Source organism: Aulonocara sp. 'chitande type north' Nkhata Bay, linkage group LG1 (genome assembly GCF_057382095.1).
Source record: "Aulonocara sp. 'chitande type north' Nkhata Bay isolate Kocher_YH1m ecotype deep benthic linkage group LG1, A_spYH_male_GT1.1, whole genome shotgun sequence".
Taxonomy (NCBI): domain Eukaryota; kingdom Metazoa; phylum Chordata; class Actinopteri; order Cichliformes; family Cichlidae; genus Aulonocara; species Aulonocara sp. 'chitande type north' Nkhata Bay.
In genome coordinates, this window is record NC_141344.1 from 6,161,836 (window position 1) to 6,187,504 (window position 25,669).

The 25,669-nt window shown below is 38.6% G+C and overlaps 1 protein-coding gene across 3 annotated transcripts in view; it reads right to left on the minus strand.

Annotated features, from left to right (window-relative positions):
* Positions 1–25,669, minus strand: part of phkb (phosphorylase kinase, beta) — a 104,569-nt gene that overhangs the window by 50,033 nt on the left and 28,867 nt on the right. For all 3 annotated transcript variants that reach the window (XM_086305483.1, XM_086305343.1, XM_086305406.1), the window contains 10 exons: positions 22,689–22,796; positions 21,751–21,831; positions 18,993–19,108; positions 15,758–15,821; positions 12,740–12,835; positions 9,949–10,146; positions 4,664–4,721; positions 3,976–4,053; positions 1,532–1,690; positions 1,100–1,194 (listed from right to left, as the gene is read on the minus strand). In XM_086305483.1, the coding sequence (XP_086161609.1) occupies positions 1,100–1,194; positions 1,532–1,690; positions 3,976–4,053; positions 4,664–4,721; positions 9,949–10,146; positions 12,740–12,835; positions 15,758–15,821; positions 18,993–19,108; positions 21,751–21,831; positions 22,689–22,796 (1,053 nt within the window). The remainder of the gene's footprint in view (positions 1–1,099; positions 1,195–1,531; positions 1,691–3,975; positions 4,054–4,663; positions 4,722–9,948; positions 10,147–12,739; positions 12,836–15,757; positions 15,822–18,992; positions 19,109–21,750; positions 21,832–22,688; positions 22,797–25,669) is intronic.

A 25,669-nucleotide genomic window follows, 5' to 3' on the forward strand; every position in this document is an offset into this window, starting at 1 on the left:
GCTGACACATGCAACTGCACAATAGGTGAGGTCATAGCTTATGTAATCCTCCTGAAATATGAAACTTAACATCAGCAAGTGAAGATCTGTAGAACTCTGATAAGTTATGGTTCTCCCACAATTTCCTGGTTATTTCTAAGATCGCTGATACTGAAACAGTGTGGCTCAGTTTAGATATCTCGTTTTCAGTAACACATGTGACTAGGCAAACTCCAGAGCACGAACAGTATATCTGCATTTTGAAACCATGTCAAAAAAAAAAGACTCTAAACACTGTGCGGTGAAGAACTGTGTTTCTAGCTAGTCTGAGTTACACTCAATAGTTTTGTTCAGTATCATCAATTGTCATTGTTTTGGAAAAAATATATATAAATCCAGCCAGATTTGAAAAGTGAATACGTGGGCATGGAACAAGAGTGGCTTTAGTGAGGACCTCGCCTTTTTAAATACCACCTCCACCCACCTACCACCTTTTTGTTTATGTACCTCTGATGCAGGTGTTTGTTGATCTAAAATGCCAGGAATAACCCTGGAGCAGCTTATATAAAGAATCCAGATATAAGCCTGATAAGAATCATAAAATCGAAATATCTGTTTTAAATTTGAATAAATGTAGACTTTTAAACAAGAGGAGAAGCTGCTAGCAGAGAACACCATCACCACTGGAGACATTCTTATTATTATATATAGTGTATTCCAATCAGCAATCAGCTTTTGATTTTTCATTACAACTGCTAACATTTCCACTCCTTTTACTCCCCTCCCAGTTGATAGAAATTACAAATATAGAAGTCCTTTTCTTTCTTTCTTTTTTTTAATGCAGAGTGAGCAATCCACTTGCTGCCCACTTTCTGCATCTACAGCAAAATTCCACTTACAGCTACTTGACATCTAGAATAAACTAACAATTAGGATTGTCATCATGTGTAAGATGCAATTACTTCATAGGCTAAAAGCTCTTAAATGCTTTGATTTCAGCCATATTTACAGGGGGGTAGTATAAGTTTACAACACTTCAGCACTTGAATCCGATGTTGTACTGATAATAAACGCCTGTAGATGACAGATGATCGTCAGATAGAGTTACATCAGAGCTTACCTGGTTGGAGTACCGCATACTGACATTGCGCTGGTCCTGTCGTGGCACATAGCGATGAATTGGATCAATATCTTTGGGACTGATCAGCTCATCCACTGAAAAGTGAATGTACACAAACATACCACAAAAGGTAGATATGAATACCATTAAAATGTAGGGAATACTGTGGGATACTGACGCACGACTATTGACAAGTAACTAAGTGTAAACGCATAAAGACTTAATGAAAACAAACCCCACATAAACACTTGGTCCTTGGATTATTGTGAGACACGTATTAAGCTACAGTTACAAAAAATAATTCATAATGAAAAACTATTGAAAACATATTAGTTTTAAGTTAATCGTGAACTTGCAGATTAATGTCAGAGTACAGTGAATGAATGCATCAATTCAAGTCGACATACTAAGCACACAGACGCACAGACATACCCAGTAGCTTGGCAATGTTGTACAGGGCCTGACCCCACAGGAAGACTTTCCCATCACGGCCAGAGTTGCTAGGGAAACGCTTCTGGCTCCCATGCTTGTTCTGCTCCGCCTCCACAAAGTCAGCCGGTACATAGTAGTACTTGGGGATTATAGCGTGGCCTGGCACGAGAAACGAGAAGTGTAAGCTCTATGTGCATAAGACTAAGCAAAAATAATCTTTACTTCTTACATAGTACAAAAACTATGTACTTCAGTAACTTTGCACTGGTGGCACACAGGGATAATAGCAACAAATCATACAGCAGTACAGATGCTGAGTTTAACCTTTGAACCACTGCTGTACTTAAGATCACCTTTACATCTTAGCATGTTTAAACACATGACTCTTATGCAGTTTCTACTGAAGCCTTTGTGTGTACCTGGACTTTAATAAAAAAAAACCTGGTATTTGAATTTAGATGGACTAGAAACAATTTGGGGTTCATTATCTTCCCTGTGGACACTTTGCAGACTGGAGGAGCCTGGATTTAAACTACCAACCTTCCAACTGGTGGACAACCAGTAACTCCTGAGGCACAGCCGCGATATAGGCAAATAACTTTAAAGCGTATTTTTCAATTTGTTCCCAAACTAAGTTTTATTTTATTTTGTTATTATTAAAAAACAAATAAATAAATAAATAAAATCAGATAATTATAAATGGCTACGTGAGACACCCCTGTACTTTTAGCTTAATTCAAAAACTTGGCTAATGCTACTAAAAATTCTCTTTAGCAGTATGGGGCTTACCATGTTAACCATCTAAGTTTAGCACTTTAGCAGGATATTTCACACATAGTGGTTGTAACTGGACCTACAGCTAAGAACACTAAATCTTTTTGTGCCCACTCTTAGGCTACGTTCACACTGCAGGTGAAAGCGTATCAAATCCGACTTTTCTGACCCTATGCGGCCCATATCCGATCATGGTATGACAGTGTGAACGGCACAAATCCGATATTTTCAAATCCGACCTGGGTCACTCTAGTATGTGGTCCTGAATCCGATACATATCTGATGTTTTAGAAAGCGACTGCTGTTTGAATGGTCATGTCGCATTAAATCCGTCTTTTACGTCACTGACACAAGACAGACGCCAATTATCAGCGCCGGAGAAGACATTGTGAATGCTTCCTGGTCTTCCAGTGTAGATGTTAGTGAAACTGTTGGGAAGACAGCGTTGGAGAAACGTGAACATTTTATTTGTACTGTATAATCTGCAGATTCTGACAGAAATCTGCAACTATCCTTTGAAGCACTGCTCCTCTCTAAAACAGCAATAAGGATCATTATTAGGCCATATCTAAATAACAAAATAACTTTATAACTTAAAGCAAAATTGGGAAACGTAAAGTCCGAAACAAGTCTTTATATTAACGGCCATCAGTCAAACAATACTGTCTGGTCTGGGTCTAAACAGAGCGCGTTGTGTGTGACGTCTTCTTTTGCGCATGCGGGCCGCTTTGAGGGTTCACACTAGAGCACGTTTGCTGTCACATTTTATTTGTAGTGTGAACAATCAGACAAAAAAAATCAGATTTGATCAAAAAAAATCAGAATTGAGCATTAAGACCTGCAGTGTATAATATAAATACTAATACTAAATAAATAATATAAATGCTTACTTCAAGGCTAGCACAACTGTAGTTGAGGACCCCACCACCGTCCTCACTCACTCATCACAATATATTAGCATGTCTTCAATAGCTGAACCCTGCATGTGCTTTATGTATTATCAAAACAATAGGAGCCCCTGACTCCTGGGAGGTCAGGCAAACCAGCAAAAGAAGATACAATAGCAGCTTCTGACAGTACAAAATCCATTGGTGGATTTACACTTTTAATAAGTATTTAACAGTAAAACAGAAAACACTCCCTTTGTGTTCTCCTCTAAAACCCAGCCAATTAACTTCAGGAGTTTTGTTAATTTATACAGAACCAGTACAAAGAGCTCTGCAGAGACATTCAGGGTAACTTAAGTCAGCTCTGTTTCACATCATTATCCTTTCTGCACTCCAATTATTTCAATTTCTTTTATGAATAGATGAATAGAAACACCCAGCTCTTGACATCCTCATCATTTAACTGTGTCCTCTCACATCAATGTGTACCGGTGAATGCATGAGCCAGGCTCTTTAGCTCACAGGGAAGGTTGAGTTCACTTGGATGCATCACTCTTGTGAACCTTGGTATGTGGTGTATGAATATGTAAAACTGATTTAATAAGAGAAAGTTTGTCGCTGCCGGAAGGGGAGAGAACAGAATCAAAAGTATTAAAAAGAACTATATTGACAGGCCAGATGAGATAATATCATATATGTTTGTGTTCAGGAGTTCACGGTTTTCCTCATTCAGCGGTCACTGCATGTGTGTGGGTGCATGTTGGCTTTTATGTGGTTACTCACCCTCATACGACTGAAAGATGATGGGTTCAAGGAGTTCCTGGTATTCTTTGACCTGGGCCTTATTTCCTCTGAAGACCCCTACAACACACACACACACACACACACACACACAAAATAAAACATTGAAAATGCTTTTTCACATCTAACTGTTAACTGCATCAGTCAGGCAAAGTTACCCTAATAAAATAGTTTTACAATACTGAAAAATGGTGAGGCACTGTCAATAAAAATCTTCCTAGGTATACAAGATTTTTTTAAGAGCATTTCATTGTAGAGGCTTGTTGGTTATTGATGTATCCGTCTGGATCAGTTTAACTGCCTTTTTTCTTTTGAGCAGAGCCAATAAAGATGAATAGCTTCATATAGAGCAACAGGCCCTGCAGGTTGTCTGTTAGTCTTAAGAAAAATCTGTGGCATATAGAGAGGCAAAGGGGCTATTAGATTTTTTTTTTTTTTTTTTTTAAAGGAAGAAAGAAATGCTTAGGAAAAACTAGAGTCTTTCATTTATTTCTGACCATTTACTTTGGGTCACTAACAAATTTAAAAAAAAGAAAAAAAGTGTGTATCCATGTCCTCTAAAACCAGAGAAAAATGTAATTTCCTGTAAAACGCTATAAGTCTGTCTTATACCATGGCAATGACCCACTTGAGGCACCATAACAGCAGCAATGGATAGAACAAGGCTTACCGTCAATCATCATGTAGATGAAAAATATGGGAAACTCGCACTCGATCCCATCAAAAAGCTGGAGAAAGACAGAGAGAGGAAGAGAGGGGAGGAATTATTGCTTTTTTCATTTCACAAAGAGAAGAGAGGCGCAGGAGCTTTAAAGCTGAATTTGAGCAGCACTGAATATGGAACAGTATGGCACAGAGAAAAAATATAAAGGATGTGACATTCTGAATGAAACCTGTCAGTATAGAGAGAAATATTACTGATCCTTTACAAGGTCTTTTTTTTTCTAATTCAAAAACTTGGCTGTTTGTTTTGAGGAGGACATCTAGAGGTGTGAAAGTTTAGTATGTTTACAATAGACAGACACATAGATGGAAAAACACAGAGAAAGTCGGAGTTTAGTTTTACTGAGGACTCAGTGTCACTTCTCTATCACTGAATAATCAAAATCTTGGCTTTCAGTCTTTTACAACCTAACATGAAATAAGGTATTATTTGTAACCTAGCAACAACAAACACTTAAGAGCAGCGCTCAGAAAATGACACTGTGGCAAAAAACACTGCCATGTTGCCTGTGAACTCAGACCTTCAATATCAAAGATTTGTCAGATTTCACTCAGTATAACAAAGACAAGAGAATTACAATGTATGTTTAACAATATAAATACCTACTCGCTGTGTGCTTAAGTTAAAAAAAAAAAAGACATTGTTTGCTTAGGCTGCTGCCCCCGCGACCCGGCCTCGGATAAAGCGGATGAGGATGGATGGATGTTGCTTTTTAGTTCTGGTCGAGTTCTTCTTGACATTTTAGAATGCGAGGTTCACAGTAGTTTTATATAACCTAAAGTTGAAAGTATAAAGTCCAAACAAAAATCCAATCAATAAACTATACCATGTGTTACAAATGGGACTGCAAGCTATCATACATATTTAGTCAGGCCACAAATAAGCTTCAATATACCCTTTAAGGTTTTTATTCAAGTTTCTGAAAGCTTGTTAGAGGCATGTTCTTCCAAAACATTTTTGTTTTTGGATGTTTTAATGATGGTGGTGGAGACTGATCTGGTGACTGTGAAGGCCATAACGCGTGATACTCAAATTCATTGTAGTTCAATGACCACTCCCATCATGACAGAACCGCTCCATCACAGAAGAAAGGTGATTTTGCAGTGACCCTTCCCTCTAAAAGGTCAAGTGAAGCCAAAATGCATCAGCACAATGTCACCACAGCATAACTGAGCCACCTGATCCCACCACAATAGTTGACCAAGTGTTAAGGGTTTTGCCTCTAATCCTATAATTTCTTTTAATTCAAACTATTTATAAATATGGAAGCTTTGGCTCACATTAAATACATGAATTTTATAGTAGATAGTTCTGCTTGTGTATTCATACTAAATCACAAATCAGAATCCTTTGACTGATTCACTTTCTCACGCCAGACATGCAGCAGATTGCTTGGTTGTGGTCCAGCTGTTTAGTGTGCAACAAAGTTTGACTGACAGCTCTCATGTTGCCTGGAACAGACCAACCCAAGTCATTTCAGTAAGATGTTCGGCTTCCTTTAGCCTCCAAAACAACTTCAAAACCCTCGGCACACATTTGTCTAATTTAAGATGAACATAATTTTTTCTAAAAGATTAACTCAGTTGCTGTTTTGACAAATCCACTGCAAAATGTAACCCATGCCTCTTCCCACAAGTAAGAACTAGTGACTTTGTAGGCCATGGCATATGATTTCTATCATTTTTTATACTTGTCAAACCATTCAGTGTTTTTCCCTCCTTGCTTCCTCTTATTTGGCCAATTTATTCAGTTTTTTATTTTATTTATTTAATTAAACCTGTCAGCTCATAAACACATTGCTGTCAAATGAATGTGAATAAATCAAAAGCACCAAGTGGCAGCAGCTAGACAAAAGTTCCCCAAATAAACACTTGAATTCACACCATCACTTCCTGGATTTTTCTCTGAATCTTGCACACTTCATCTACTGTATTTGCACTGTATCTTACACAAGCACCCATGCACAAACAAACGAACAAAAATCTTAAGCCATTCAATTACAAGTCACATTTACAATAGACAATAAAGCTAAGCAGACAATTATTCACTTTAGTAATTCAGTGCTTAATTAAAGAGGATCAACTCAAAACACTGTCCCTACACAATAACCCACCTTTAGTTACCGAATTTGGAAAAACACTAAAAATAATAAAAGGTCAGTTTGTAAAAAGATCAAATAGTCTGCAGAATTTTATTAGCCTCTTAAAAAAAATCCATCGATACAAAATGCATGTGTGCATATGTCCGTGTGTGTCTGCATTTTAGTCCCTCTATCTATAAAAGTAATTAGTTCTGACTATCTTTGTACCTTATCTTTTTCAATAATCTCTGCGCTGATGGAAGATAACAGAGACATCCTAATGCAATAACAAATGCCTGGCTGAGCTGGCACACATGCTCGTACAAACACACTTAGAAGGTGCTTTTCACTGAGCGGATACTCATGTCTGTATTAATGTGCTTCTTTAAATGTCGGCACTCTGTGATTATGTAGATCTGCAGGTCTCGAGGTGTATATTTCACCAAAGACGGGAAGCAATAGCAGCTATCAGGTGGGTTATAGAGAGGAAGGAAAAAAGAAAGGCAAGTGCATAAAGAGATAGAGAAGCAGGGGAGGGGTGTATTTGGTGGCGGGGGGGAGAGAGTACGAGAGAACAGGAGAGCTGAGGCAGTCACCCAGTGAGGCCTGTGCCTTTTGGCCCGTTGAGGCTGTAAACAGACAGGGATCCCTGGTGTTTTGTGCTTGAGCAGCTCGACTGATTGGTAAAACTGTCTATCACACAGGCTGCTGCCGCTGCTCTCTGTCAATGGTAAACAGACAGGGAGCACAGACGCCTGCCCTGCTGTGAATTCTCTCTTAAACACCAACAACAACTTTAGTCAATGTCTTCTGCAGGGGAACCCGGCCTACCTGTGATTTCTTTCCTCCAGATAAAACGCAAAACTGTGTCAGACACACTCAAAGCATTTCATTTTGTTGTGAGGTGGCTTATGACTCAAAAGAGGTAACATTTTACTCACGGTATTGCTTTTCGACTATATTTGTAACACTATTAATCAGCGAGGATTCTGAAACTGGCAAATCACTTTTTTTAATTCATTAATAAAAAAAATTAATGAATGAAAAAATTAATTGGGTTTTTACATTATGAAACGTTAACTGGCCAGAGTGTCTTCCACAACAAATCTGACTGCCTGCTGGTCGAACTAAGGGCAGGACGGAGCCTGAAGGAACTGAGGCATTAAACATTGTTTGATAATTCTTAGAGTCTTTAGAGTCTTTGTATCCTATTAGCCGCAGGATTAAACAAAGCTCATTTCAAAGTGGTTCAGAGTTGGAGCCCCATGAGTGCCCACTCTGACATATCAAGCAAGCACTTCCATCATCAGTGCCTTTTTAAATCTTTTTTTCTCAGCCTCACCTTTCAGACAGAAAAGTCACCTTTTGTCACTACAAAGTGATGACTATCCTTTTTAATGAATCATGAATGTAATTAAGGAATCAAATTACTGTCAGGTGACTCTTTGATTACATACATCCCTACTAGGTACAACTGATTAGGCCTTTTGAAACAGTTGGTTAGTGTTTCACTGCCAAACAGAAACTCCAGCATCTGTCTAAACTCACAGATCTCTGCTTTCTTACCTAACGCCTCTCTGAGCTCATTAATTCTAGCAGGCTAGCTCTCCAGGTAAAGTAATGATTTGTTTAGTATTAAGAGTCCAGCCTGTGATTCACTCATGGTATGCTTCTAAAGTGACTGCACTGTCATTTGGCCAGGATCACAGGGAATTCACTAAAGGACAATGAATGCCCGGTCATTCACATAGGTGTATATGCATGAGCATACACACTGATAAGGAACAACTCAGCTGCATACCCAGCGCACCCACACACATGCACGCTAAGATTTAGGGTGAAATACCTGGGGGATTAGGATGCGTGGAATGGGAGAGGCTAAGTCGCAGGCAGATCTCTTAGCATTATCATAAAAGGATGAAACCTTTGGAGGATTATGAATTTCGAAAACTTTTGAAATGTCAAGCACTTTCAAGCTGAACTTTTCCACATGTTATGCATTGCTAGCTGTGCTTGTGGTTACTGGCAATTGAGTTCAACTCAGTTATATTAAACCTATATTTTACACGCACACACACACACACATACATACACTCGTCATTTTGTTCAGCTGCTAAATTGCTCACTAATGAAAATAGCTAATCAGCCAATCACATGGCAGTAATGCAACACACTTAGGCATCCTGCAGCTCAAACTGAGCATCTGTATGGGGAAGAACGGTGATTTAAGTGATTCTGAACATGGCATGGTTTTTGGTGCCAGATGGGCTGGCCTAAGACTTTCAGAAACTGCTGATCTACATCTCCATGACTTACAAAGAGTGTTCCAAAAAGAGAAGAAATATTGCATATACATCAGTTCTCTGGGGGGGGGGGTGAATGAAGTCTGAGGTGAATGACCAAACTAATTAGAGCTAACAATAAGACAACAGTAACTCAATTGTTTGTTATAGTCAAGGTATGCACCTTAAGGTTCAATTCAAACTGGACTGGCTCACCAAGATGTTTCCAGCGCTTTACCAACAAAGAGGTAAGATAGTTCTGAAGCAGCAAAGTATCATCCTTTAATTCTGTGAATAATTAGCTGCTATGGAACATGTGAGGCAGATTAAACAGAGGTGATAAGAACAGCGCAGACAATTTTAAAAGAGATAAAAATAATAGAAAGGAGGTAAAACGAAAAAAGAAAAAGCAAAAACAGATTAGGAATAACAAAAGAGAAAATTGCTAAAGAAAATACTCAACAAGAATCACAAACCATGACAAAAGGACTAGAAGTGTAGCTGTCAGCACACTGGACCACAATATATTTATTCGATGTCTAAAAATTCTAAAATGTCACTGCTCGTAAATCTCTAACTGATCATTTTCTTTAATGGAAAGTCGGGTTAATTTTTTTAAAATCCATTTACTAGATTTGAAGCATATTATTCACAGATATAATTTTTATTTCAACTGCTACGCTAATGACCATCTTATTAAAACCTGGAACAACAAGAAACATTTTGGATCACATTATCTTCGTTAGGAATATACCCCATAATTTCTTCTTTGCATTGGCAAAATACAAATGAGCTATTTAAAATGAAACAAAAACTGTGGCTTTAATCCAAAGAAGAACAGAATATAGAGAAAAAACACGAGTACAAACCTTCATTTCAGCAGGTTTGTAGTAGCGGCGATTCTTGTCTTCGTTTGCGGTGCGGTAGCCGTCACGGAGGAAACGTTTGAAGCCATATTTGCCACGGAGCTTGCGGACAATCTTGTCAAGTGTCTGAGTGTAAAGAGCATCATCATCAACAGCAAACGCAGGATAGCTGATGGTTGGAAGTAAAGCTGCATCTGTGTTCTGCCGGAGACAAACAAAAAGATTTACAACAATTATGAACTACGTGAAATGTTTTTGCCACATTTGCTATATATAATATATATTTCCAGGCTGATATTTTTACTTCATTTTTTTAAAATATATATTTTTTTTTTAGCTACATTTAGTGTTTGTGTAAAAATCCACTGGCATTTTAGGTCAGAGAAATATTTTGAAAATTCCACAAGGACCAAAACTTTTCCCAATGACTGCATCTCACAGTCACTTTGCATAACTTCTGAGTATAAAATGAGGGAAGCCAATAAGATAATTTATTGTACATCTATATATTCTACAGAAAGAATTATTAAACATGCGTGAATGCCCATAAGCGGTTTAGGAGTGAAAGTGTGGGTTTATAAATAAAACACTACAGCACTGACTACATTTACATACAGGCTATGGTTAGGAATGAATCTTGTTATCAGGCTTGACAAACCACTGTGACTGAGCATCTAATAGTCCCATTTTATTGTTTGGTTTACTCTATTAAGCAAGGGAAATGAAAATTATCAGGGCATAGCTTCACTGCAAACAGCTATGAATATTTAAAGTTTATTAATAGACGGCAGATTCCAAAAATCAAAGCCTTTCCATATCCTGTCTGAGCACTGGAATCTATAAAATAACTGCAGGGACAAGCGCTCTGACATGGACGTGGCTATGAACGCTTAAGGACCAGATTTCTGTTCTGTTTTGATTTCTGCTGCTCTCCTTTGTAGCGCGTTTCTTTTTTATACTTTGCACATATCTCTGCAGCTCACAGAGGAGCCAGGTGTAGCTCTTTCTAGTCCTATTCATTTATATTCTTCAACTTCTTGTTACAACCCTAATCTACATGGTAACATCCTCAGCAGCTACAGCTGAGAAATCATATCAGCTTGCAACACACTCTGTGCAGGTATTGAATGTGTCTAGAACTGAATACTGGATTTCAATCTTTTGACATATTACATGACATAGTGATAATATATTGATGTTTTGCATATCTTGACACAATCCTGACAATTGTTGGCGTCTCCTGCACTCCTTCAGACTTCTTAATGTCAGTCTCCTATGTCTATAATGCCATTGCTGATCGTCTAATTACACTAATTTCCTCCCAGGCTGTTGGTGACTAGACAATTCTGGCTTACAAGTTCGACACACACACACGCACACACAGCTGTAATGATTTAAGTGCCTGCGAGTGTTGGCGAGTAGGAAAGATTTTCCTCACGCTTTCTTCTTTGAGCTTTACCTCCCTGCATCTCTATATCCAGCTCTTACTTTTGCCATTTCTTGTCAGTGGTGTACGATCAAGAGCTCAGGTACGGGCAGTGTAATGACTGCACCGTGAGGAACATACATTGTTGAATTGATATCTACTCTAATGTAATTAACCTTATCTGACATATGCGTGACAGGCTACTATTTTGTAGAGACTATGCATACAGCTGCTTCTCTACACCGTAAAAGAGCGTTGGGGGAAACGTTTGCGTCATGCTGTGAAACTGTGGATATTTTTCTAAGAACAAAGAGATTAGCTCACAGACAAAATGCAACATTTAAACAATATTTTAATATTTATTCTAGTTCTACTATGATCAATTTAGACAAAATAACAAAAAGGAAATAAAAATAAGATTCTTGATTTTTGAATAAACTATTTTAAAAGATTGTTGCATTTTAGAGCAAAACGAAAGGTTACTTGATCACTGTTTTAACGATCACTGCAAGGCGGATATCATAAAAATACTGTGGGAGTTTTTTTGCTCTGACTGCACATTCCTGTATGCTGGTTCAACATTTCTCTACAATAGTTAATAGTTTAAATATTTTAAAAATTGAGCAAATGCAAAGTGCTCACTGTGCTGGACTGACATTGTCATCCCAAGACCATGTACCAATTTGTCATAAGCCTTCAGTGAAATTCAGTTTACTGAGTTTGATTCAATTTGCAAGAACAGACACCTCAGAGCACTTCATATTGTAAGGTAAAAACTAATTAGAGTGAGAACTACAACAATCAGACGATCCCCTATGAAGCAAGCAATGGTGGGAAGAAAGAACCCCCCTCTTTCTCTGGAAGAGACTTCCAGCAGAACCAGGGTAAGGGTTTAGGGGTGAGGTAAAAGAGAAGAGAAAAAAGGAGAGAAAAGAGAAACAAGAATAAAATGCATAATGAAGAAGAAATGGTTACCAGAGAGAGTCCTGACTACAACCCCAAGCTTTATCAAACAGAAATGTTTTAAGCCTAATTGTAGAAGTATGAGGGTGCCAGTATCTCAACTCCAAACTGTGAGCTGGTTCCACAGAAGCGGGGATTGATAGTTGAAAGCACTGACTTAAGTTCATTCTACGTTTGGAAACTCTAGGAACCACGGAAAAGCCTGCACTCTGAGAGTGAATGGCTCTACAAGATGTTTAAGATATGAAGCTGATAATATTTTGCAAATTTTAGAAGTGCTCTATTGCACATATTGCTTTGTGTCGTTTCTGCCTTTTGTTACTTGTAAAATCTGTATGCTTTTCTTTGTTTTATTAAAATTATTTAGAAGATGTACACAGTCAATAAATTGATTGATGTACTCACATGGGAGCGAGACTCTCTGGGTAGTAGAGAGCAAAGGGTTTGCCTGTTCCTGTTGTGAGCATCCAGATCCACAAATATCACAGACCATGAGCAGCCCTGCAGCATAAAAGAAAAGCATTCAATTTACAGCTAAACAATTTGTGCTTCACAGTAACATATAGCTCTATACGTGCAAAACGACAAACATACACAAAGTCCTCCATTTGTCCAAAGAAATAAAAATAAATAAATAAATATGGAAATGCTTAAAATTATTTGGCTTCAAAGCCTCCGGTATTACACCTCCACACATCAAAACACTGTTTTGCTGTAAAACCAGGCAGATATATTTGGATTGCTCATGTTATTGAAGTGCAGTGTGGGAGTGCTTAAACAACAGCTAGTCATCCGATCACTTTAAAAGTCTCCCTGTACAAAAATGAAGCACTACTACCACGATGCAGTTTGTCCATCCAGAGCACTTAAACACTTCCACGAGAGGAAGGGGGGGAACATTTTGTGCTTTTTACTCAGTAAGGGAAGCAATCAAACCATTTTTCAGGAAAAAAAAACAAAAAACAGTCCACTGCACTTCATCCATCCATCCATCAGCAGTGCTTATATGAAACCAAGTGGGCAATTCCCCCAAACTGCTAAGCAGTTTCTAACGCAAGTCAGATGCATTATGTATGAATATTGCCAATGTCGCGTTTTTTATTTCTAAAAAAAAAAAAAAAAAAAAAAAAAAAGAAAGAAAAAAAAAAAACATCTGGCCAAGGCTTTTAGTCAAATCAGCAAGCTTTCCTCTAGAAATTTACATAGTGCATACATAGTGAATTGCTAGCCACCAGTGTAGACAGCTGTGTGGCAAGTTAGTGAAAAAACCCACATAAGAAAACAAGAGTGTTAGAAAAGCAACGTATAAAAACACTAACCCACAAAGCAAGCATGTAAAATGAGTGTTTTTGCCTTTTAGATTTGAGCCATTTTGTCTTCTTTTATTTAGTCACATTTTTTAAGCAGAAGCAGACAGTCCAACCAGCTTATCATGATTTAACTACTACATTTTTCTATTTACCTCTTTTACAAAAAATAAAAAATAAGTTTGAATATGCACTGTATATTTGTAGCATAATATCTCTTCCAACAGAACTAAGCAATAAAAAAAAAACAAAAAAAACTAGGCAATGAGTTAAGATAAGACATAATCTGTAGAATACTTTCAGTGCAACAGCTCAACCCTTTTTGAGCAGTGGATGCTGTTTTAAGGTTTTCTTCAAACCAACTTTGATTTTAGAAAACTAAGAACTGCTTGTTCCTTGTGCATCTATCACTATGCATCCTCATGAGTGATCTGAAGTAAAAAAAAAAAAAAAAAAGTTGACTATAACCTGCAGTCTTTGATAGTCTTTGAAGGCAAATATCTGTCAATATAAATTATTTTCAGGTTTTTCTCAATACAACCATCCTTCCACCTACTGTGAGGATTTGGCTCACGCCTCTCAAAAAAACCACTGATGTCATTGGGTTTTTTTATGGTCTGCTATGAACATTGATTGAATGTCAATTATTTAAAGCCCATTTTTTAAAGACACTATAATGATTTACTTTGAACTTTAACTTGGCACCACTTTCTATGCACTGATATATGTATGAAATACATTTAATTTACAGAAATATATTAAACTGGACTTTGTTAGGCATGTGCTTGGCTCTGCTTTATCCCTGCTCTTGACACGGTGTGAATTAGGTGACAGTCCCTTGAGAGAAACTAGAATGTGTTGGGATTTGATTGTAGAGCCGTGTGTAAACAGCACTGTGAATTTAAAGACCGGCTTTAAAGTTGAAGGATCCTCCTCATGTGAGATCAATTTTATCCGTCCAGTTCAATTTGTCACACCGAGAGGCTTCTATCATGCGTTCAGTGTGACTTTGAGGGGGCTGTGGTGAGGGGTCGGGTGTGACTTTTCCAAAACTGAAGGATGCGTGTCTGTCCATGTAATACAAAGGCTAACTGTGATATACAGCCACAAGAGTGTGCAAAAGTATGATAGAAGAGTTAAGAGTGTACTGAATGTTCCGGTTTAGGGCATCGAGGGGAAGGAGCTACATTTGGTGCTTGAGCGTCAGCTGGGACATCAAGATTGATAGAGATCATTAATAAGCAACTGGAAAGCTTGTAGCATTCCCACAAAGGGGCACGAGACCGGCAGAGACAGGCACACTCATTCTCTCACATGTACAGAAGCCCCATACAGCATGGACCATAAAGCAGCCACCTCTATAAATTGATTCTTTCAACAAGCTTGAGCTCAATGACAAAATCCATTTTCAGGCACAGTTAAATCCTTTATTTTGCAGATGTTCAGAAGAGAAACACAAACAGCAACTTTACGGTCATACCCGACAGCCATACGATGAGAAGATAAAGAGTCTAAGCTTAAATGGAGAGAACTGCCACACAAACCATTCTGGGCAAATACCCGAGTGAAGAAAATAAGAAGAAAAGATAATAAGAGAGGAAGCTTGCTAAGTGGAAGGCTTCATTTTCCAATCCATTAGCAGGTATAATGAATGTCTGATTTCTTCTCCTAAAAAAATTAAATAAATAAATAAGAAACATATCCACTAATGGACTTTGCACACAGAAAAACAGCCTCTGAAATTTGGAGGGAAACCTGATTCAACTGTGGCCATCGATCACAGTCTGTAGAAGCACAAACAATTTGCTGAGACAAACACAAACATGCACAAACATACTTTCCTGATCAATCGTCCACTCAGAGAAGCAATCTTGCTACAGTGACAGCGGCACTAATTACACTGATGCTGTCTACCTGTAAATAAACTGCAGTTTTCTACTATTCAGGCTGGTCATCGGGGTGACATTGCACCCAGCTAGGATACCTTCTTGATGTACAGAGGAGATTTGAATGGGCTATAATGCAGTCTACTACCTGGTGGCACAGTTAAACAGGAGACAAATCAATGTGAGTTCGGAAGAGGTGGCAAAGTATAAGAAGTCAGGGAATCAAATACCTGGTTTCCAAACAGGTTGAATCCATTGATGGCCTCCAGTGCAGCTTTAGCAAGGCCCACAGAGCTGAAAAGAAAAGAAACTGCAAACTTTCACCAAAACATACAATAAGCAAGTATAATTCAATCTAACATTGATCAGTTTAAGAATATATTATTTTTCATTCTTAAGAAAACAGAAAAAATGATGCAACGTGAACCAAATGTGTTTTGAAAATGTCAAAAGTCCCCAAGTTCACCAGAAAGCCTTCTGAATCACATTTGAATCTTAAATGGCTATCTGTTAGGATTCAATAAAGCTGAAGGCTCCTGAGATTGTGGTCTACTTTCGATAATGGATGATGGAGAGGAGAGGAAAAAAAAAAACATAGTGCATTTCACAGTGGCTGGCTACTGTGATTGCAATGCAGCCTAAATGTGAATCAATTTTACTGTCATTTTGTTTCCCTTTCTACCCTACCAAGATTTCCCTAGAAAAGAACAGAGAGGAGAAAGGGAAAAAATGCAGGAAACTTGCCACTGACTGGTGGTAGATGTGCTGACATATTAAAAAGCATTAGTACAGATGATGGGAGGCTAATTTAGCCTCTAAAAGAGTTCTGCTGAAAGTAGTTTTGTGTAACACACAGAGATACACAAACACGCGCAAACTGACAGCAGTGGTCAGAAATCCTGACAGTACCTCACATGTACATAGAATGCTTTAAAGCTTTGTGGAAACCCAGGGTGTTAAAAAAAGTGATGCTTGGAATCAGGACCAGAGTAAAATGATGATGCAACCATGTCGGTTGACAGGTGGAGATAAGGATTCGCATGATGAAAATATTGCTGCAGACTGTACAACAGTCTTCTGCTACTCTGAGAGTAGGTGTGTTTACATACAGTGGTTCAGTATTGATCCACACACACCAACTTTTCTTTACTTGATTAAAAATGGACAAACTCATTGTGATTGTGATTCTGCAGTTGACAGAACCACCGACTGCTCAGGAATGATCCATTGTGAATCCTGTGAGCTTAGAGCCATATTCGTGTTTCGAAGCCGGACGTGACAGATGAGGAATGGTTCTAATATGGAGTTTGATTATTATACAGATCGTGTTTCCATGGAGCCATTCTGAATTGTTTCGTTTTTGGATACGCCATGGTAATTAATACAAAAGTACATATATAAGCCAACTCATTAACTGGGGGAATCCAAAAGCATGGCATGGAGAGATAGAAACACGAAAAGACACAGCACTCCTCAATACACTGAATTTGTTATCTTTTCTTGAGGACATCTTGACAGGCTGGTGCCAATAGCTCTGGATTGTTGGAGAAAGAAAAAAAGACATGCTTTTCAGAGATAAGCAATAGCAGAAATTGAGGATCTTTATCAAGAAACCGAGCGAGGAGAGGAAGGCCGGTTTGACCTTGGATGATAAATCAGTTAGGGAAAACGTAACAAAAAGTCAACACGGGCTAAGAACAGTGCTGGTGTTTGAACAGGTTGTTCCAAATCCTTATCTGCATGGTGGTTAACCATTCAGATGGCTGGTCCATTACATTTTCTTTTAATATAGGTTATTTACTTGCTGACTGACATTTTTTTTTAGCTACCAACTTGTGCTGATTTGACATTTCCATCAGTACACACTGACCCGACAAACACCTCACTAGATCAAATAGACTTGATTATAAAGAAAAGCATTACATGTTCCCACATTTCTGCTGCTTCCTGCAGGAAATACAGTGTTTTTACATTTATTGTTTGGCGCTGATCTATTTATATGGACAGGAAAGAAAAAGAAGATTGAATAGATAAGAGTCCTTCTTGCTATAGTTACTGTTGTTTTCTCTATAAGCAAAAACCAATAACTGTTTTCTACAGTCATTGGCAAAAACCATTAGAATTTCACAATCTAGTGAATTAAAATACATAGATATTACAAATAAACTTAACTCAGAGCCCTATTACTAAAAATCTGAAATAATTAGGGGTTTTGTAGTTAATTTCAAGAAGATGGAACACTCTACATCATTGTTGTTTTTCCAAGTGCTGCACTCACCGACAGTGAGACAGAAACAAATATGGGCCCAGGCAAATATGATTTGCAGTTGCGTAAGAAGAAAACCAAAGTAATACTTTAGTAAAACTAAAAGATCTGTTTTAACGGGTGTATTTATAAAACTAGAAGAGTATCAAGGTATAGTTTCTCTTGGCCCATGGAGCATTTAAGCACTGTTGCATTTTTAAAAAACGATTGTTTCTCTCTTGTGACTCATCAGTAGGCACCTCAGTTTACTGCTACACCCACTGCTCAATCCCCAATTTAAAGCAACAGCTGCTAAGATTTAAAAAAAAAAAAAGGGGGGGGAAAGAAAAAAAACATGAGCAGCTAAGGTGAGCACAGTGAAGAATTTACCAGCTAAAGAGTGACGCATTTCCCTCAGGTGTGGGTGGACAAGGTGGTGGAAGGTGACTCGATATTGGTCTACTCATCAGATACATACAAAAAATGACTCCAAATGCATCCTAATGCATTAGACGAGTGGATGTGTAAAATGGCAACTCTTAAGTGACACATTTAGCATATTAAATATATGTAAAATATATCCATCCATTCTCTTCCCTTTGTCCATTTCAGGGCTGCAGGTGGCGCTGGAGCCTATCCCAGCCGTCTTAAGCGAGATCCAGGGTAGAACCTGGACAAGTTGCCAGACTGTCGCAGGGCTAACACATAGAGACAGACAACAATTCACACCGAAGGGCAATTTAGAATATCCAGTTAACCTAACCCCACAAACTGCATGTCTTCGGACTGTTGGAGGACGGTGAAGTACCCGGAGAGAACCCACGCAACACAGGGAGAACATGCAAACTCCACTCAGAAAGACCCCGGCCTGATGGTGGAAGTGAACTCGGGACCTTCTTGCTGTGAGACAACCATGCTAACCATGTAAAATATAGTGGGTTTGCAAACCCATGAAGTATGGGTTTGCTCTAAAAACATTTATTTTGAATCTTTGATACATTCTCACATCTTTTTTCTGGTGTTACAACTTTCCCACAGACCTTATTTCAGGTATGTAACTTAAGAGTTTTAGGACTTTTGCAGCACCCTGCATACAGGACATATTCTGGCCAGTACTACAAAAGTGGTAAAAGTATAGAGAAAAGCAAAAGTAAGGTTTAAAAAAAAAAAAAAAACGAGAGTGTGGAGAGAATGTTTTTGTGTGTTTTCTTTTTACTGACCTGGAATGCAGTTCAGTGCTGCCATTATTGTACTTGCTGCCTCTCTCCCACATGCCAAAGTCAGGTACCCTATATGCTCTTTCCACACAGAAAACCAGGTTCTGGATGAAGGAAACCTGCATGTAGAAAACAAACATACATGGGACACTCGGAAAAAATGCAACATACTGTGTTTATGCAACCTGCATACACAGAGTATACTGACACACACACACGCCCATGTATGCATAAACGGGGCTAGAGACAGAAGATGTGTCCAAAAAGAAAGTGGAATCGCAGTACATAACGTAAAATGCAGCTGCGCGCACACACACACACACACACACACACACACACACACACACACACACACACACACACACACACACACACACACACACACACACGTCTGGATCCATTGATAGATGACCTTTGATACTGATCTGGGGTGATGAGTATAACTCTCTCATTACAAAGGTTACTACGGTGAAAAAGAAAGCTGATTTCTAATCCATGCTCAAGGTGAAACTGACCCTATGGCTAGACTGTAATTATATAACTATAAAGACACTAAATCAACACACTTTACAAATTCCAGCTAAAACAAATGCCACCCTTTAGATGCTCTAAAAACTCATCAGTAGTGTTGTTGATTCCACCAAACATTACAGCGGCATCGAAATGTTTAAAATTGCAGTTAGCCGATTTCAAATGTTTCTTATAACTAGCATCTGGCACACGCAGATTCCTGCAAAATTATACAGTATACATATAGGAAAAAATTTACTAAAAAGTGAAACATATAATGTGCCAGCACACTGGTGTATGTGCTTGAGTGATGGTAGATTTAATCTAAAATGACAAAGTGGTGGAGGGGAATTGAGAGATGAGAGTAAAACAGCTGAAAGAGAAAGACAGAACCTGTGCAGGTCTTAAATAGGCCAGGCAGTGAGGATGGGCAGAGAAAGAGGGGGCAAAGCAGATGAGGCTGGGAAAGAGGGAAAGGTGTTTGCCGGGTCTCTTATTGGGGGGTTTTATGAGCAGAGTGATTAACGAGGGGAACTTTTTAGTATCTTAATGGTATCTTAATGAATGTTACTGCCCGTCGGCCAAATGAGTCCCTCTGTCTCCCCTCCCTGCTGCTAGAAAACCATCCTGGCCAGTTCTGCTTTTTTTCCCTTTTTTTGTGGGGGGCGGGGGGCTGACTATTTGGGAACGTGGGCACATTGGCAAAAGCACACTACATGTGCTTCTGCTTTTACCATGTGCCAGCAGCTCTCACGTATACTCCTGTGTGAAAAAAAAGCACCCCAGACATACAAACTGGCTAATGAGTCGCTCCATTTCATGCTGCATGAAACTGAAAATGGCATCTGGGAGGAGGTCGATAGTGTATCTTCTCAGAGGACATGCATCAGCCTTTCTATGCCACTCTAAGAAAAAAATATATATACTGCAATGCAGCTTCCAGCTCAGTCAAGTGGACACCGATGGACTTCACAAGTAGTGACAGCCAACAACAAACTAATAAACACTCTAATAATGTGATTAGTCCAAATGAAACACATTTCAAACAGTGTTCAGTGAGAAAGCTAATCTCAAACCCTTATGCTCAGTGCATCTGATGTTTGTTAATGTGAGATTGGGGGAGGCGTGCTTCGGTTTGCATTACACAACCTAATAAGCACTGTTTAACCATGCAAATTAAGGTTGCTGCACAAACAGGACTGCCCTCATAAAAAACTTACATTGTCAATTTGCTTTGTTCAGAGTAAGAAATGGAGAAAAATGAGAGATGACTGGGTTGGGAGGTGTGTGTACGCTCACTAATTGGTTAGTGGTATAACGTTTCACCATGTCCTTACTTTCTTAAGATAAGCTCAGTTTAGTAAACAAATGGATTCCTTTACCAGGGGCACAAATTTCACTGCTCTGTGGCGGTAAGTAAAGCTGAGCAGGCTGTAAAAACTAACAGAATTAATGACGTTCCAAATACTCCTGCGGGCCACATAATAAACAGCACAGTGTGTAAACTTAACAGCCAAGTTGCCTTCTTGTTTTATTTAGAGCCAAACATAAAAAAGGCAAAAAAAATGACACCAACAGATAAATCAAACTACAAGAGACCGTTCAGCTTTACAGTAATAGAGGGCTGGTGTGTTGCCAAACACAACGTTACTGGTTCGATTCTCAGGAGGCTATTTAAGCTTCCACAATGAAATCATCTAAACGTTTCTCTGCTGAAAGTCAACTGAGCGGCTCAGCAAGAGCATAAATGTGAGCCAAGCTATAAAAGTGAGATACTGTCCCCTGATCCTGCATTTGTGTCAGCTCTAGGATATCTGTAGGGGATTTAGGATATATCTAACTGGCTTTAGAGACCCTTTGGTCTTACTTTACAGCAGCTAGCTCAACCTTCAGAAGGTAGCATCAGATTACTTAGATCATTTAAACTATATCGTGGTGTATTTTAGAATAAATACAGAATTTCACAAAAAAAAAATTCCAAAGATTAGAGAAGCTGTGAGATGTTTTAAAATACAACATTGCCATAAATGCACAGCACCATGGAAAATCCACAAAGTGATAAAATGTAACAACTCCGTAGTTATTTTTCATGCAGTTTATAATCATATCAGTACATTTAACCTTGACAGTAAGTGAGACCAGAGATTGACACTATTTGCCTCTGCTTCACAGTTTAGAAAATGTAGCGATAAACAGGCCGACATTTACATCCTAATATTGAAAACCGCAGTCATTTTAACGGCTTGTTTACCTCGTCGGTGTTGAAAATGATCTGCAGACCAGAGCAGATCATCTCCACCAAGTACAGCAGGAATAAAGAAACGGCATCGATCTGTAGAGGTGACAGAGGGAAGTAGGGTGGATAAGATGCCATCAAAGCAATTACTATCATTTGCACATACACCGTATAATAACTTCATACTTATAAATTAGTCTTCAATTTCTCGCACAGTGCAGAGAATGAGACAGACTTTACAGTAGCTATTAAACTTTTGACATTGGAAATCATCAACAATGGTGAAGTTGCTGGAAAAAATAGAATAATCAATAAATAAGTTACCTCTTTTACATTTTTGAATGTCTTTTTCTCCCCTCACAGGCAACTAACCTTGCAGCTTTATTTCGATTTCTCTCTCTCTCTCTAGCTCTCTTGATGTATTGGCCACCCTTCACTAGAAATGCATTCTCCATTCAAATGCTACACACCAAACTGACCTCTGTTAATACCACTGACAAAGGAACAAGCCGTTTTAGTGCCAATTTAGTGCACAAGCACTTCTCGGAGAAAGTCATTTTTCTGAGCGTCTATGCATGCCAGGCAGAGGGGCTGAGGAAATGAGACATTTTAATGGAATCCCCCCCCCACTCAAAACACTTGAAACAAAACCTGTCACAAAGAGATTGATTGTCTATTTTATTCATCCTGTTGTTCATTCATCTTTAGCAAGGTTCACTTACTACAGACCTTCTTCTCTGACCTCATTTTTTCCTAAAGTTATATTAAATATGTGACACAATAAAATACCAGGGTGGCAAATTTTACTCTACATTTTTTACAATATACAGTAAAACCCCTAGGTAACACACACACATCAAACACACAGGTGTATGCACGAAGAATTCAATTTAAACGCTCTTTTTTCATTTGGTAGTTGCCCCATTTTTTCACTTGTCTGCTTGCTGGCTGACCTGCAGGTGGTGGTAGTCGCCGTGCAAGTAAACCTCATCTCCGGTGTCCACATGGAATACAGAGTGCAGACACTTTGAGGGGCTAGGATCCTGTTTAAACTCCTCCACCTAACAGAGATGCACAGAGAGAGAGAAAGAGAGAGAGATGAAAGGAGGAAAAAAAAGGTCCAGGGTAAAGGGAGGGAGAGAGAAAATCAAAGGGAGAGACATCCATGGCCCCACAGAGGTTACTAGAAGAAACTAGCTATACTAGAGTAGCCTTCAACAAATTCAAAAACATATCAACCGAAACCTTTTGTATTGAGTCAAACATGGTGATGAACTTTCTTTACACACTGTAATGTCTGTCATGTCTCTTATGGTTGCACTGCTTAAGGCAGAGATGGCACCTCTGCTCTAATTCTATATAGGTCAATTCTAACGAATCAAATTCAATACTGCTTCTTGTTTCTCTATCCTCCTCTGTCCATTCTTCTCTTTCCCCCATGTCAACTTGTCACGACAGATTCCCACATCCCCGGGATTTCTTTTCTATAATTTTCTCAGGCAACTTGAGATAACTGCTGTGAATGGAAAAAAAATTAAATTACACTTCACTTCCTTTCAGCATGTTCTCTTGAGCTAAAGCGGTTTGTTTTTTATATTTAAACTGTCAAACTGAACTTCTTTTACTGCATTCACTTTTGCTGACCCATCAACGTCCAGAGTTTTTTCCTGGCTCCAAAGGCTGGGGTGAAGGGTGATCAGAATGTAAGCATAATTGGTCTGAATATAGTTAAGGCAAAAACTTGAGTCTTACTTAACAGAAGTCAGTGGATTTCCACATCTGGCTCCTTTGTCTTAGGCCATTTAAATGTTTGTCTTTGTTTGTTTGCCTTTTTGGCTCCTCCATTTCAATTGCCACTTCAGCTTATTCTAGCTTTCTTTGCAGCTTTTTCACTTCAGTTAGTCTTGCTGCTTAAATTTAATCAGCTACTTAAATCTTAACCACCATCTGCCTGCACTGTTTTTTCAATCTATTATACCCATACAAATATGATTCAAAAGGTTTAAAAGGAACTAACATTTCTTTAACATTTTTAAGCCGTTTCAAAAAAATTAAATGTTTACAATCCTGGCTGCAAGAGTTCATCCCCACTACAATCATACATGCTGCACATAATCTGTTCTTTTGTTTTGGTTTTTAATAAAATAACCTGATAAAGAGTGAAGAGTTTAATCAGGGAACAACACCACACGCTACACGTTACAGTACAAACATCTCTGCTCGGGACCACATAAGGGCCAGATTATGGCAACCAAAATGATAACACTGTTTAAAACAAGACATGTACAACATTTTAGTTGTGCTTTATCCTCGGTGGTTTGTTGATGGCTTCGCATGTGTTTGCTTCATCGACTACACTACACACCAAATCACAGATGGGCCGCCTGTCCTGTCGCACAGTTATAAATAATTGGCCCTTTGTCCCATTTTCACCTCCTTCGTTTCTTTTCTCTACTTCTCTCACTGCTCTCTCTATCATTAAATCCCTCGTTGTTGTCTCCATTGTTTTTCTTACTTCCTACCTTCTTTCTTACTTCTAGCTCTCTATCTCCTGTACTTTACGCTATGAGCTCTTTTATTTGGGTTCTTTTGTCGTCGTCCCCCCTCACACCTATTTTGCTATATAGTCAGGTCATAGTGGAGACCCGCTGTCCCACTTTCACTGAAACTGCTCCATTTCTTGCCATCCCATAGTGAGTAATGCTTATGTGCGTATGTGTACAGAATAAGAGGGGTACCTCTGTCAGCAGCTAACGCTGTTGTTTATGTTTCTATAAAACTTGCTTTTGTGTAGTGGTCTCCCTGATTCTTGCCCCTGCAGAGCCACAGTGTCAAGTGGCTCCACTCTTGGGATATTTGAAGAGGCCCCCGATCTTGCTTATTGTTTCAAGTGCTGCAATGCGCCAATATGGGCTTCAATTTAGCAAACTACTTCAACGCCTGCTGTTTTAACAGTCCACTTTCATGCACTTATTTTCCATCTTTAGCTACGCACAAAACTCTTGCATCTCATCAAGTCAATTAACTGCAATTCCTTATCATTTCTCACTGAAAAGGAAATGACTTTCATTTTCAAAACAAAGTTATGTTAAAGGGATACAGTGAGCTCAATAACTGTTTAGATCATCACGACTAAATGATCAGCTCACGTTTTTACGCTTAGATCTGTGACCATATCCCTGAATTGATCAATGTTTTGGTCTCTTCAGGCAGTGTAACAAGCCGTATACAAAAACACTGACTTATTGGCCTATTTAGTGTTCCAGCAGCCACTGGCACATAATTAGCATTTGGAGCACAGTAAAAAAAAATTACAAAAAACAAAAGTAAAGTTGCAGAGTCCTGAACTGACAAAAAATGACTTAAAATATGCTAAAGAAATAGATGTTGGATTAGCAATAATGGTAAGTGGGCCAAAATTCCTCCACAGCATTGACAGTTATTGCAAATCCTTGAATAGCTGTTGTTGCTGCTGCTAAGGGTGGCCCAACCAGTCATCAGGTTTAGGGGGCAATCACTTTTTCCACACAGGGCCATCTGGAGTTTATTTCTTAATCATAAAGAACTTCATTTACACCACTGTATGTATGTATTAAGGATAGGGATGTCACAGTAACACAAGAAGGCCGGTGTTAGTTAACTATAGAAATGGAAAAGAGTGTTGTTTGCAGCCTTAATAAGCCCGGACAGTGAGTTCCTCTGTTGCATATATAAAAATTTGTATTAACAAATATTGTTCTGGATGATAACGCTGCCTGAATTTCAATGCAAATCAGCATAAAAGCAGAGCATCTATATAGCATGTTGTATCTGTTGTTCACTAGCTCTGTTTCATGAGTTTCTCCTGCAGTATTGTCCAATTCCTTGAGGAAAACACACAAGTATTATATATAAGTTTAAGCACCTCAGGACATTGTTTAAAGATACAGGAATT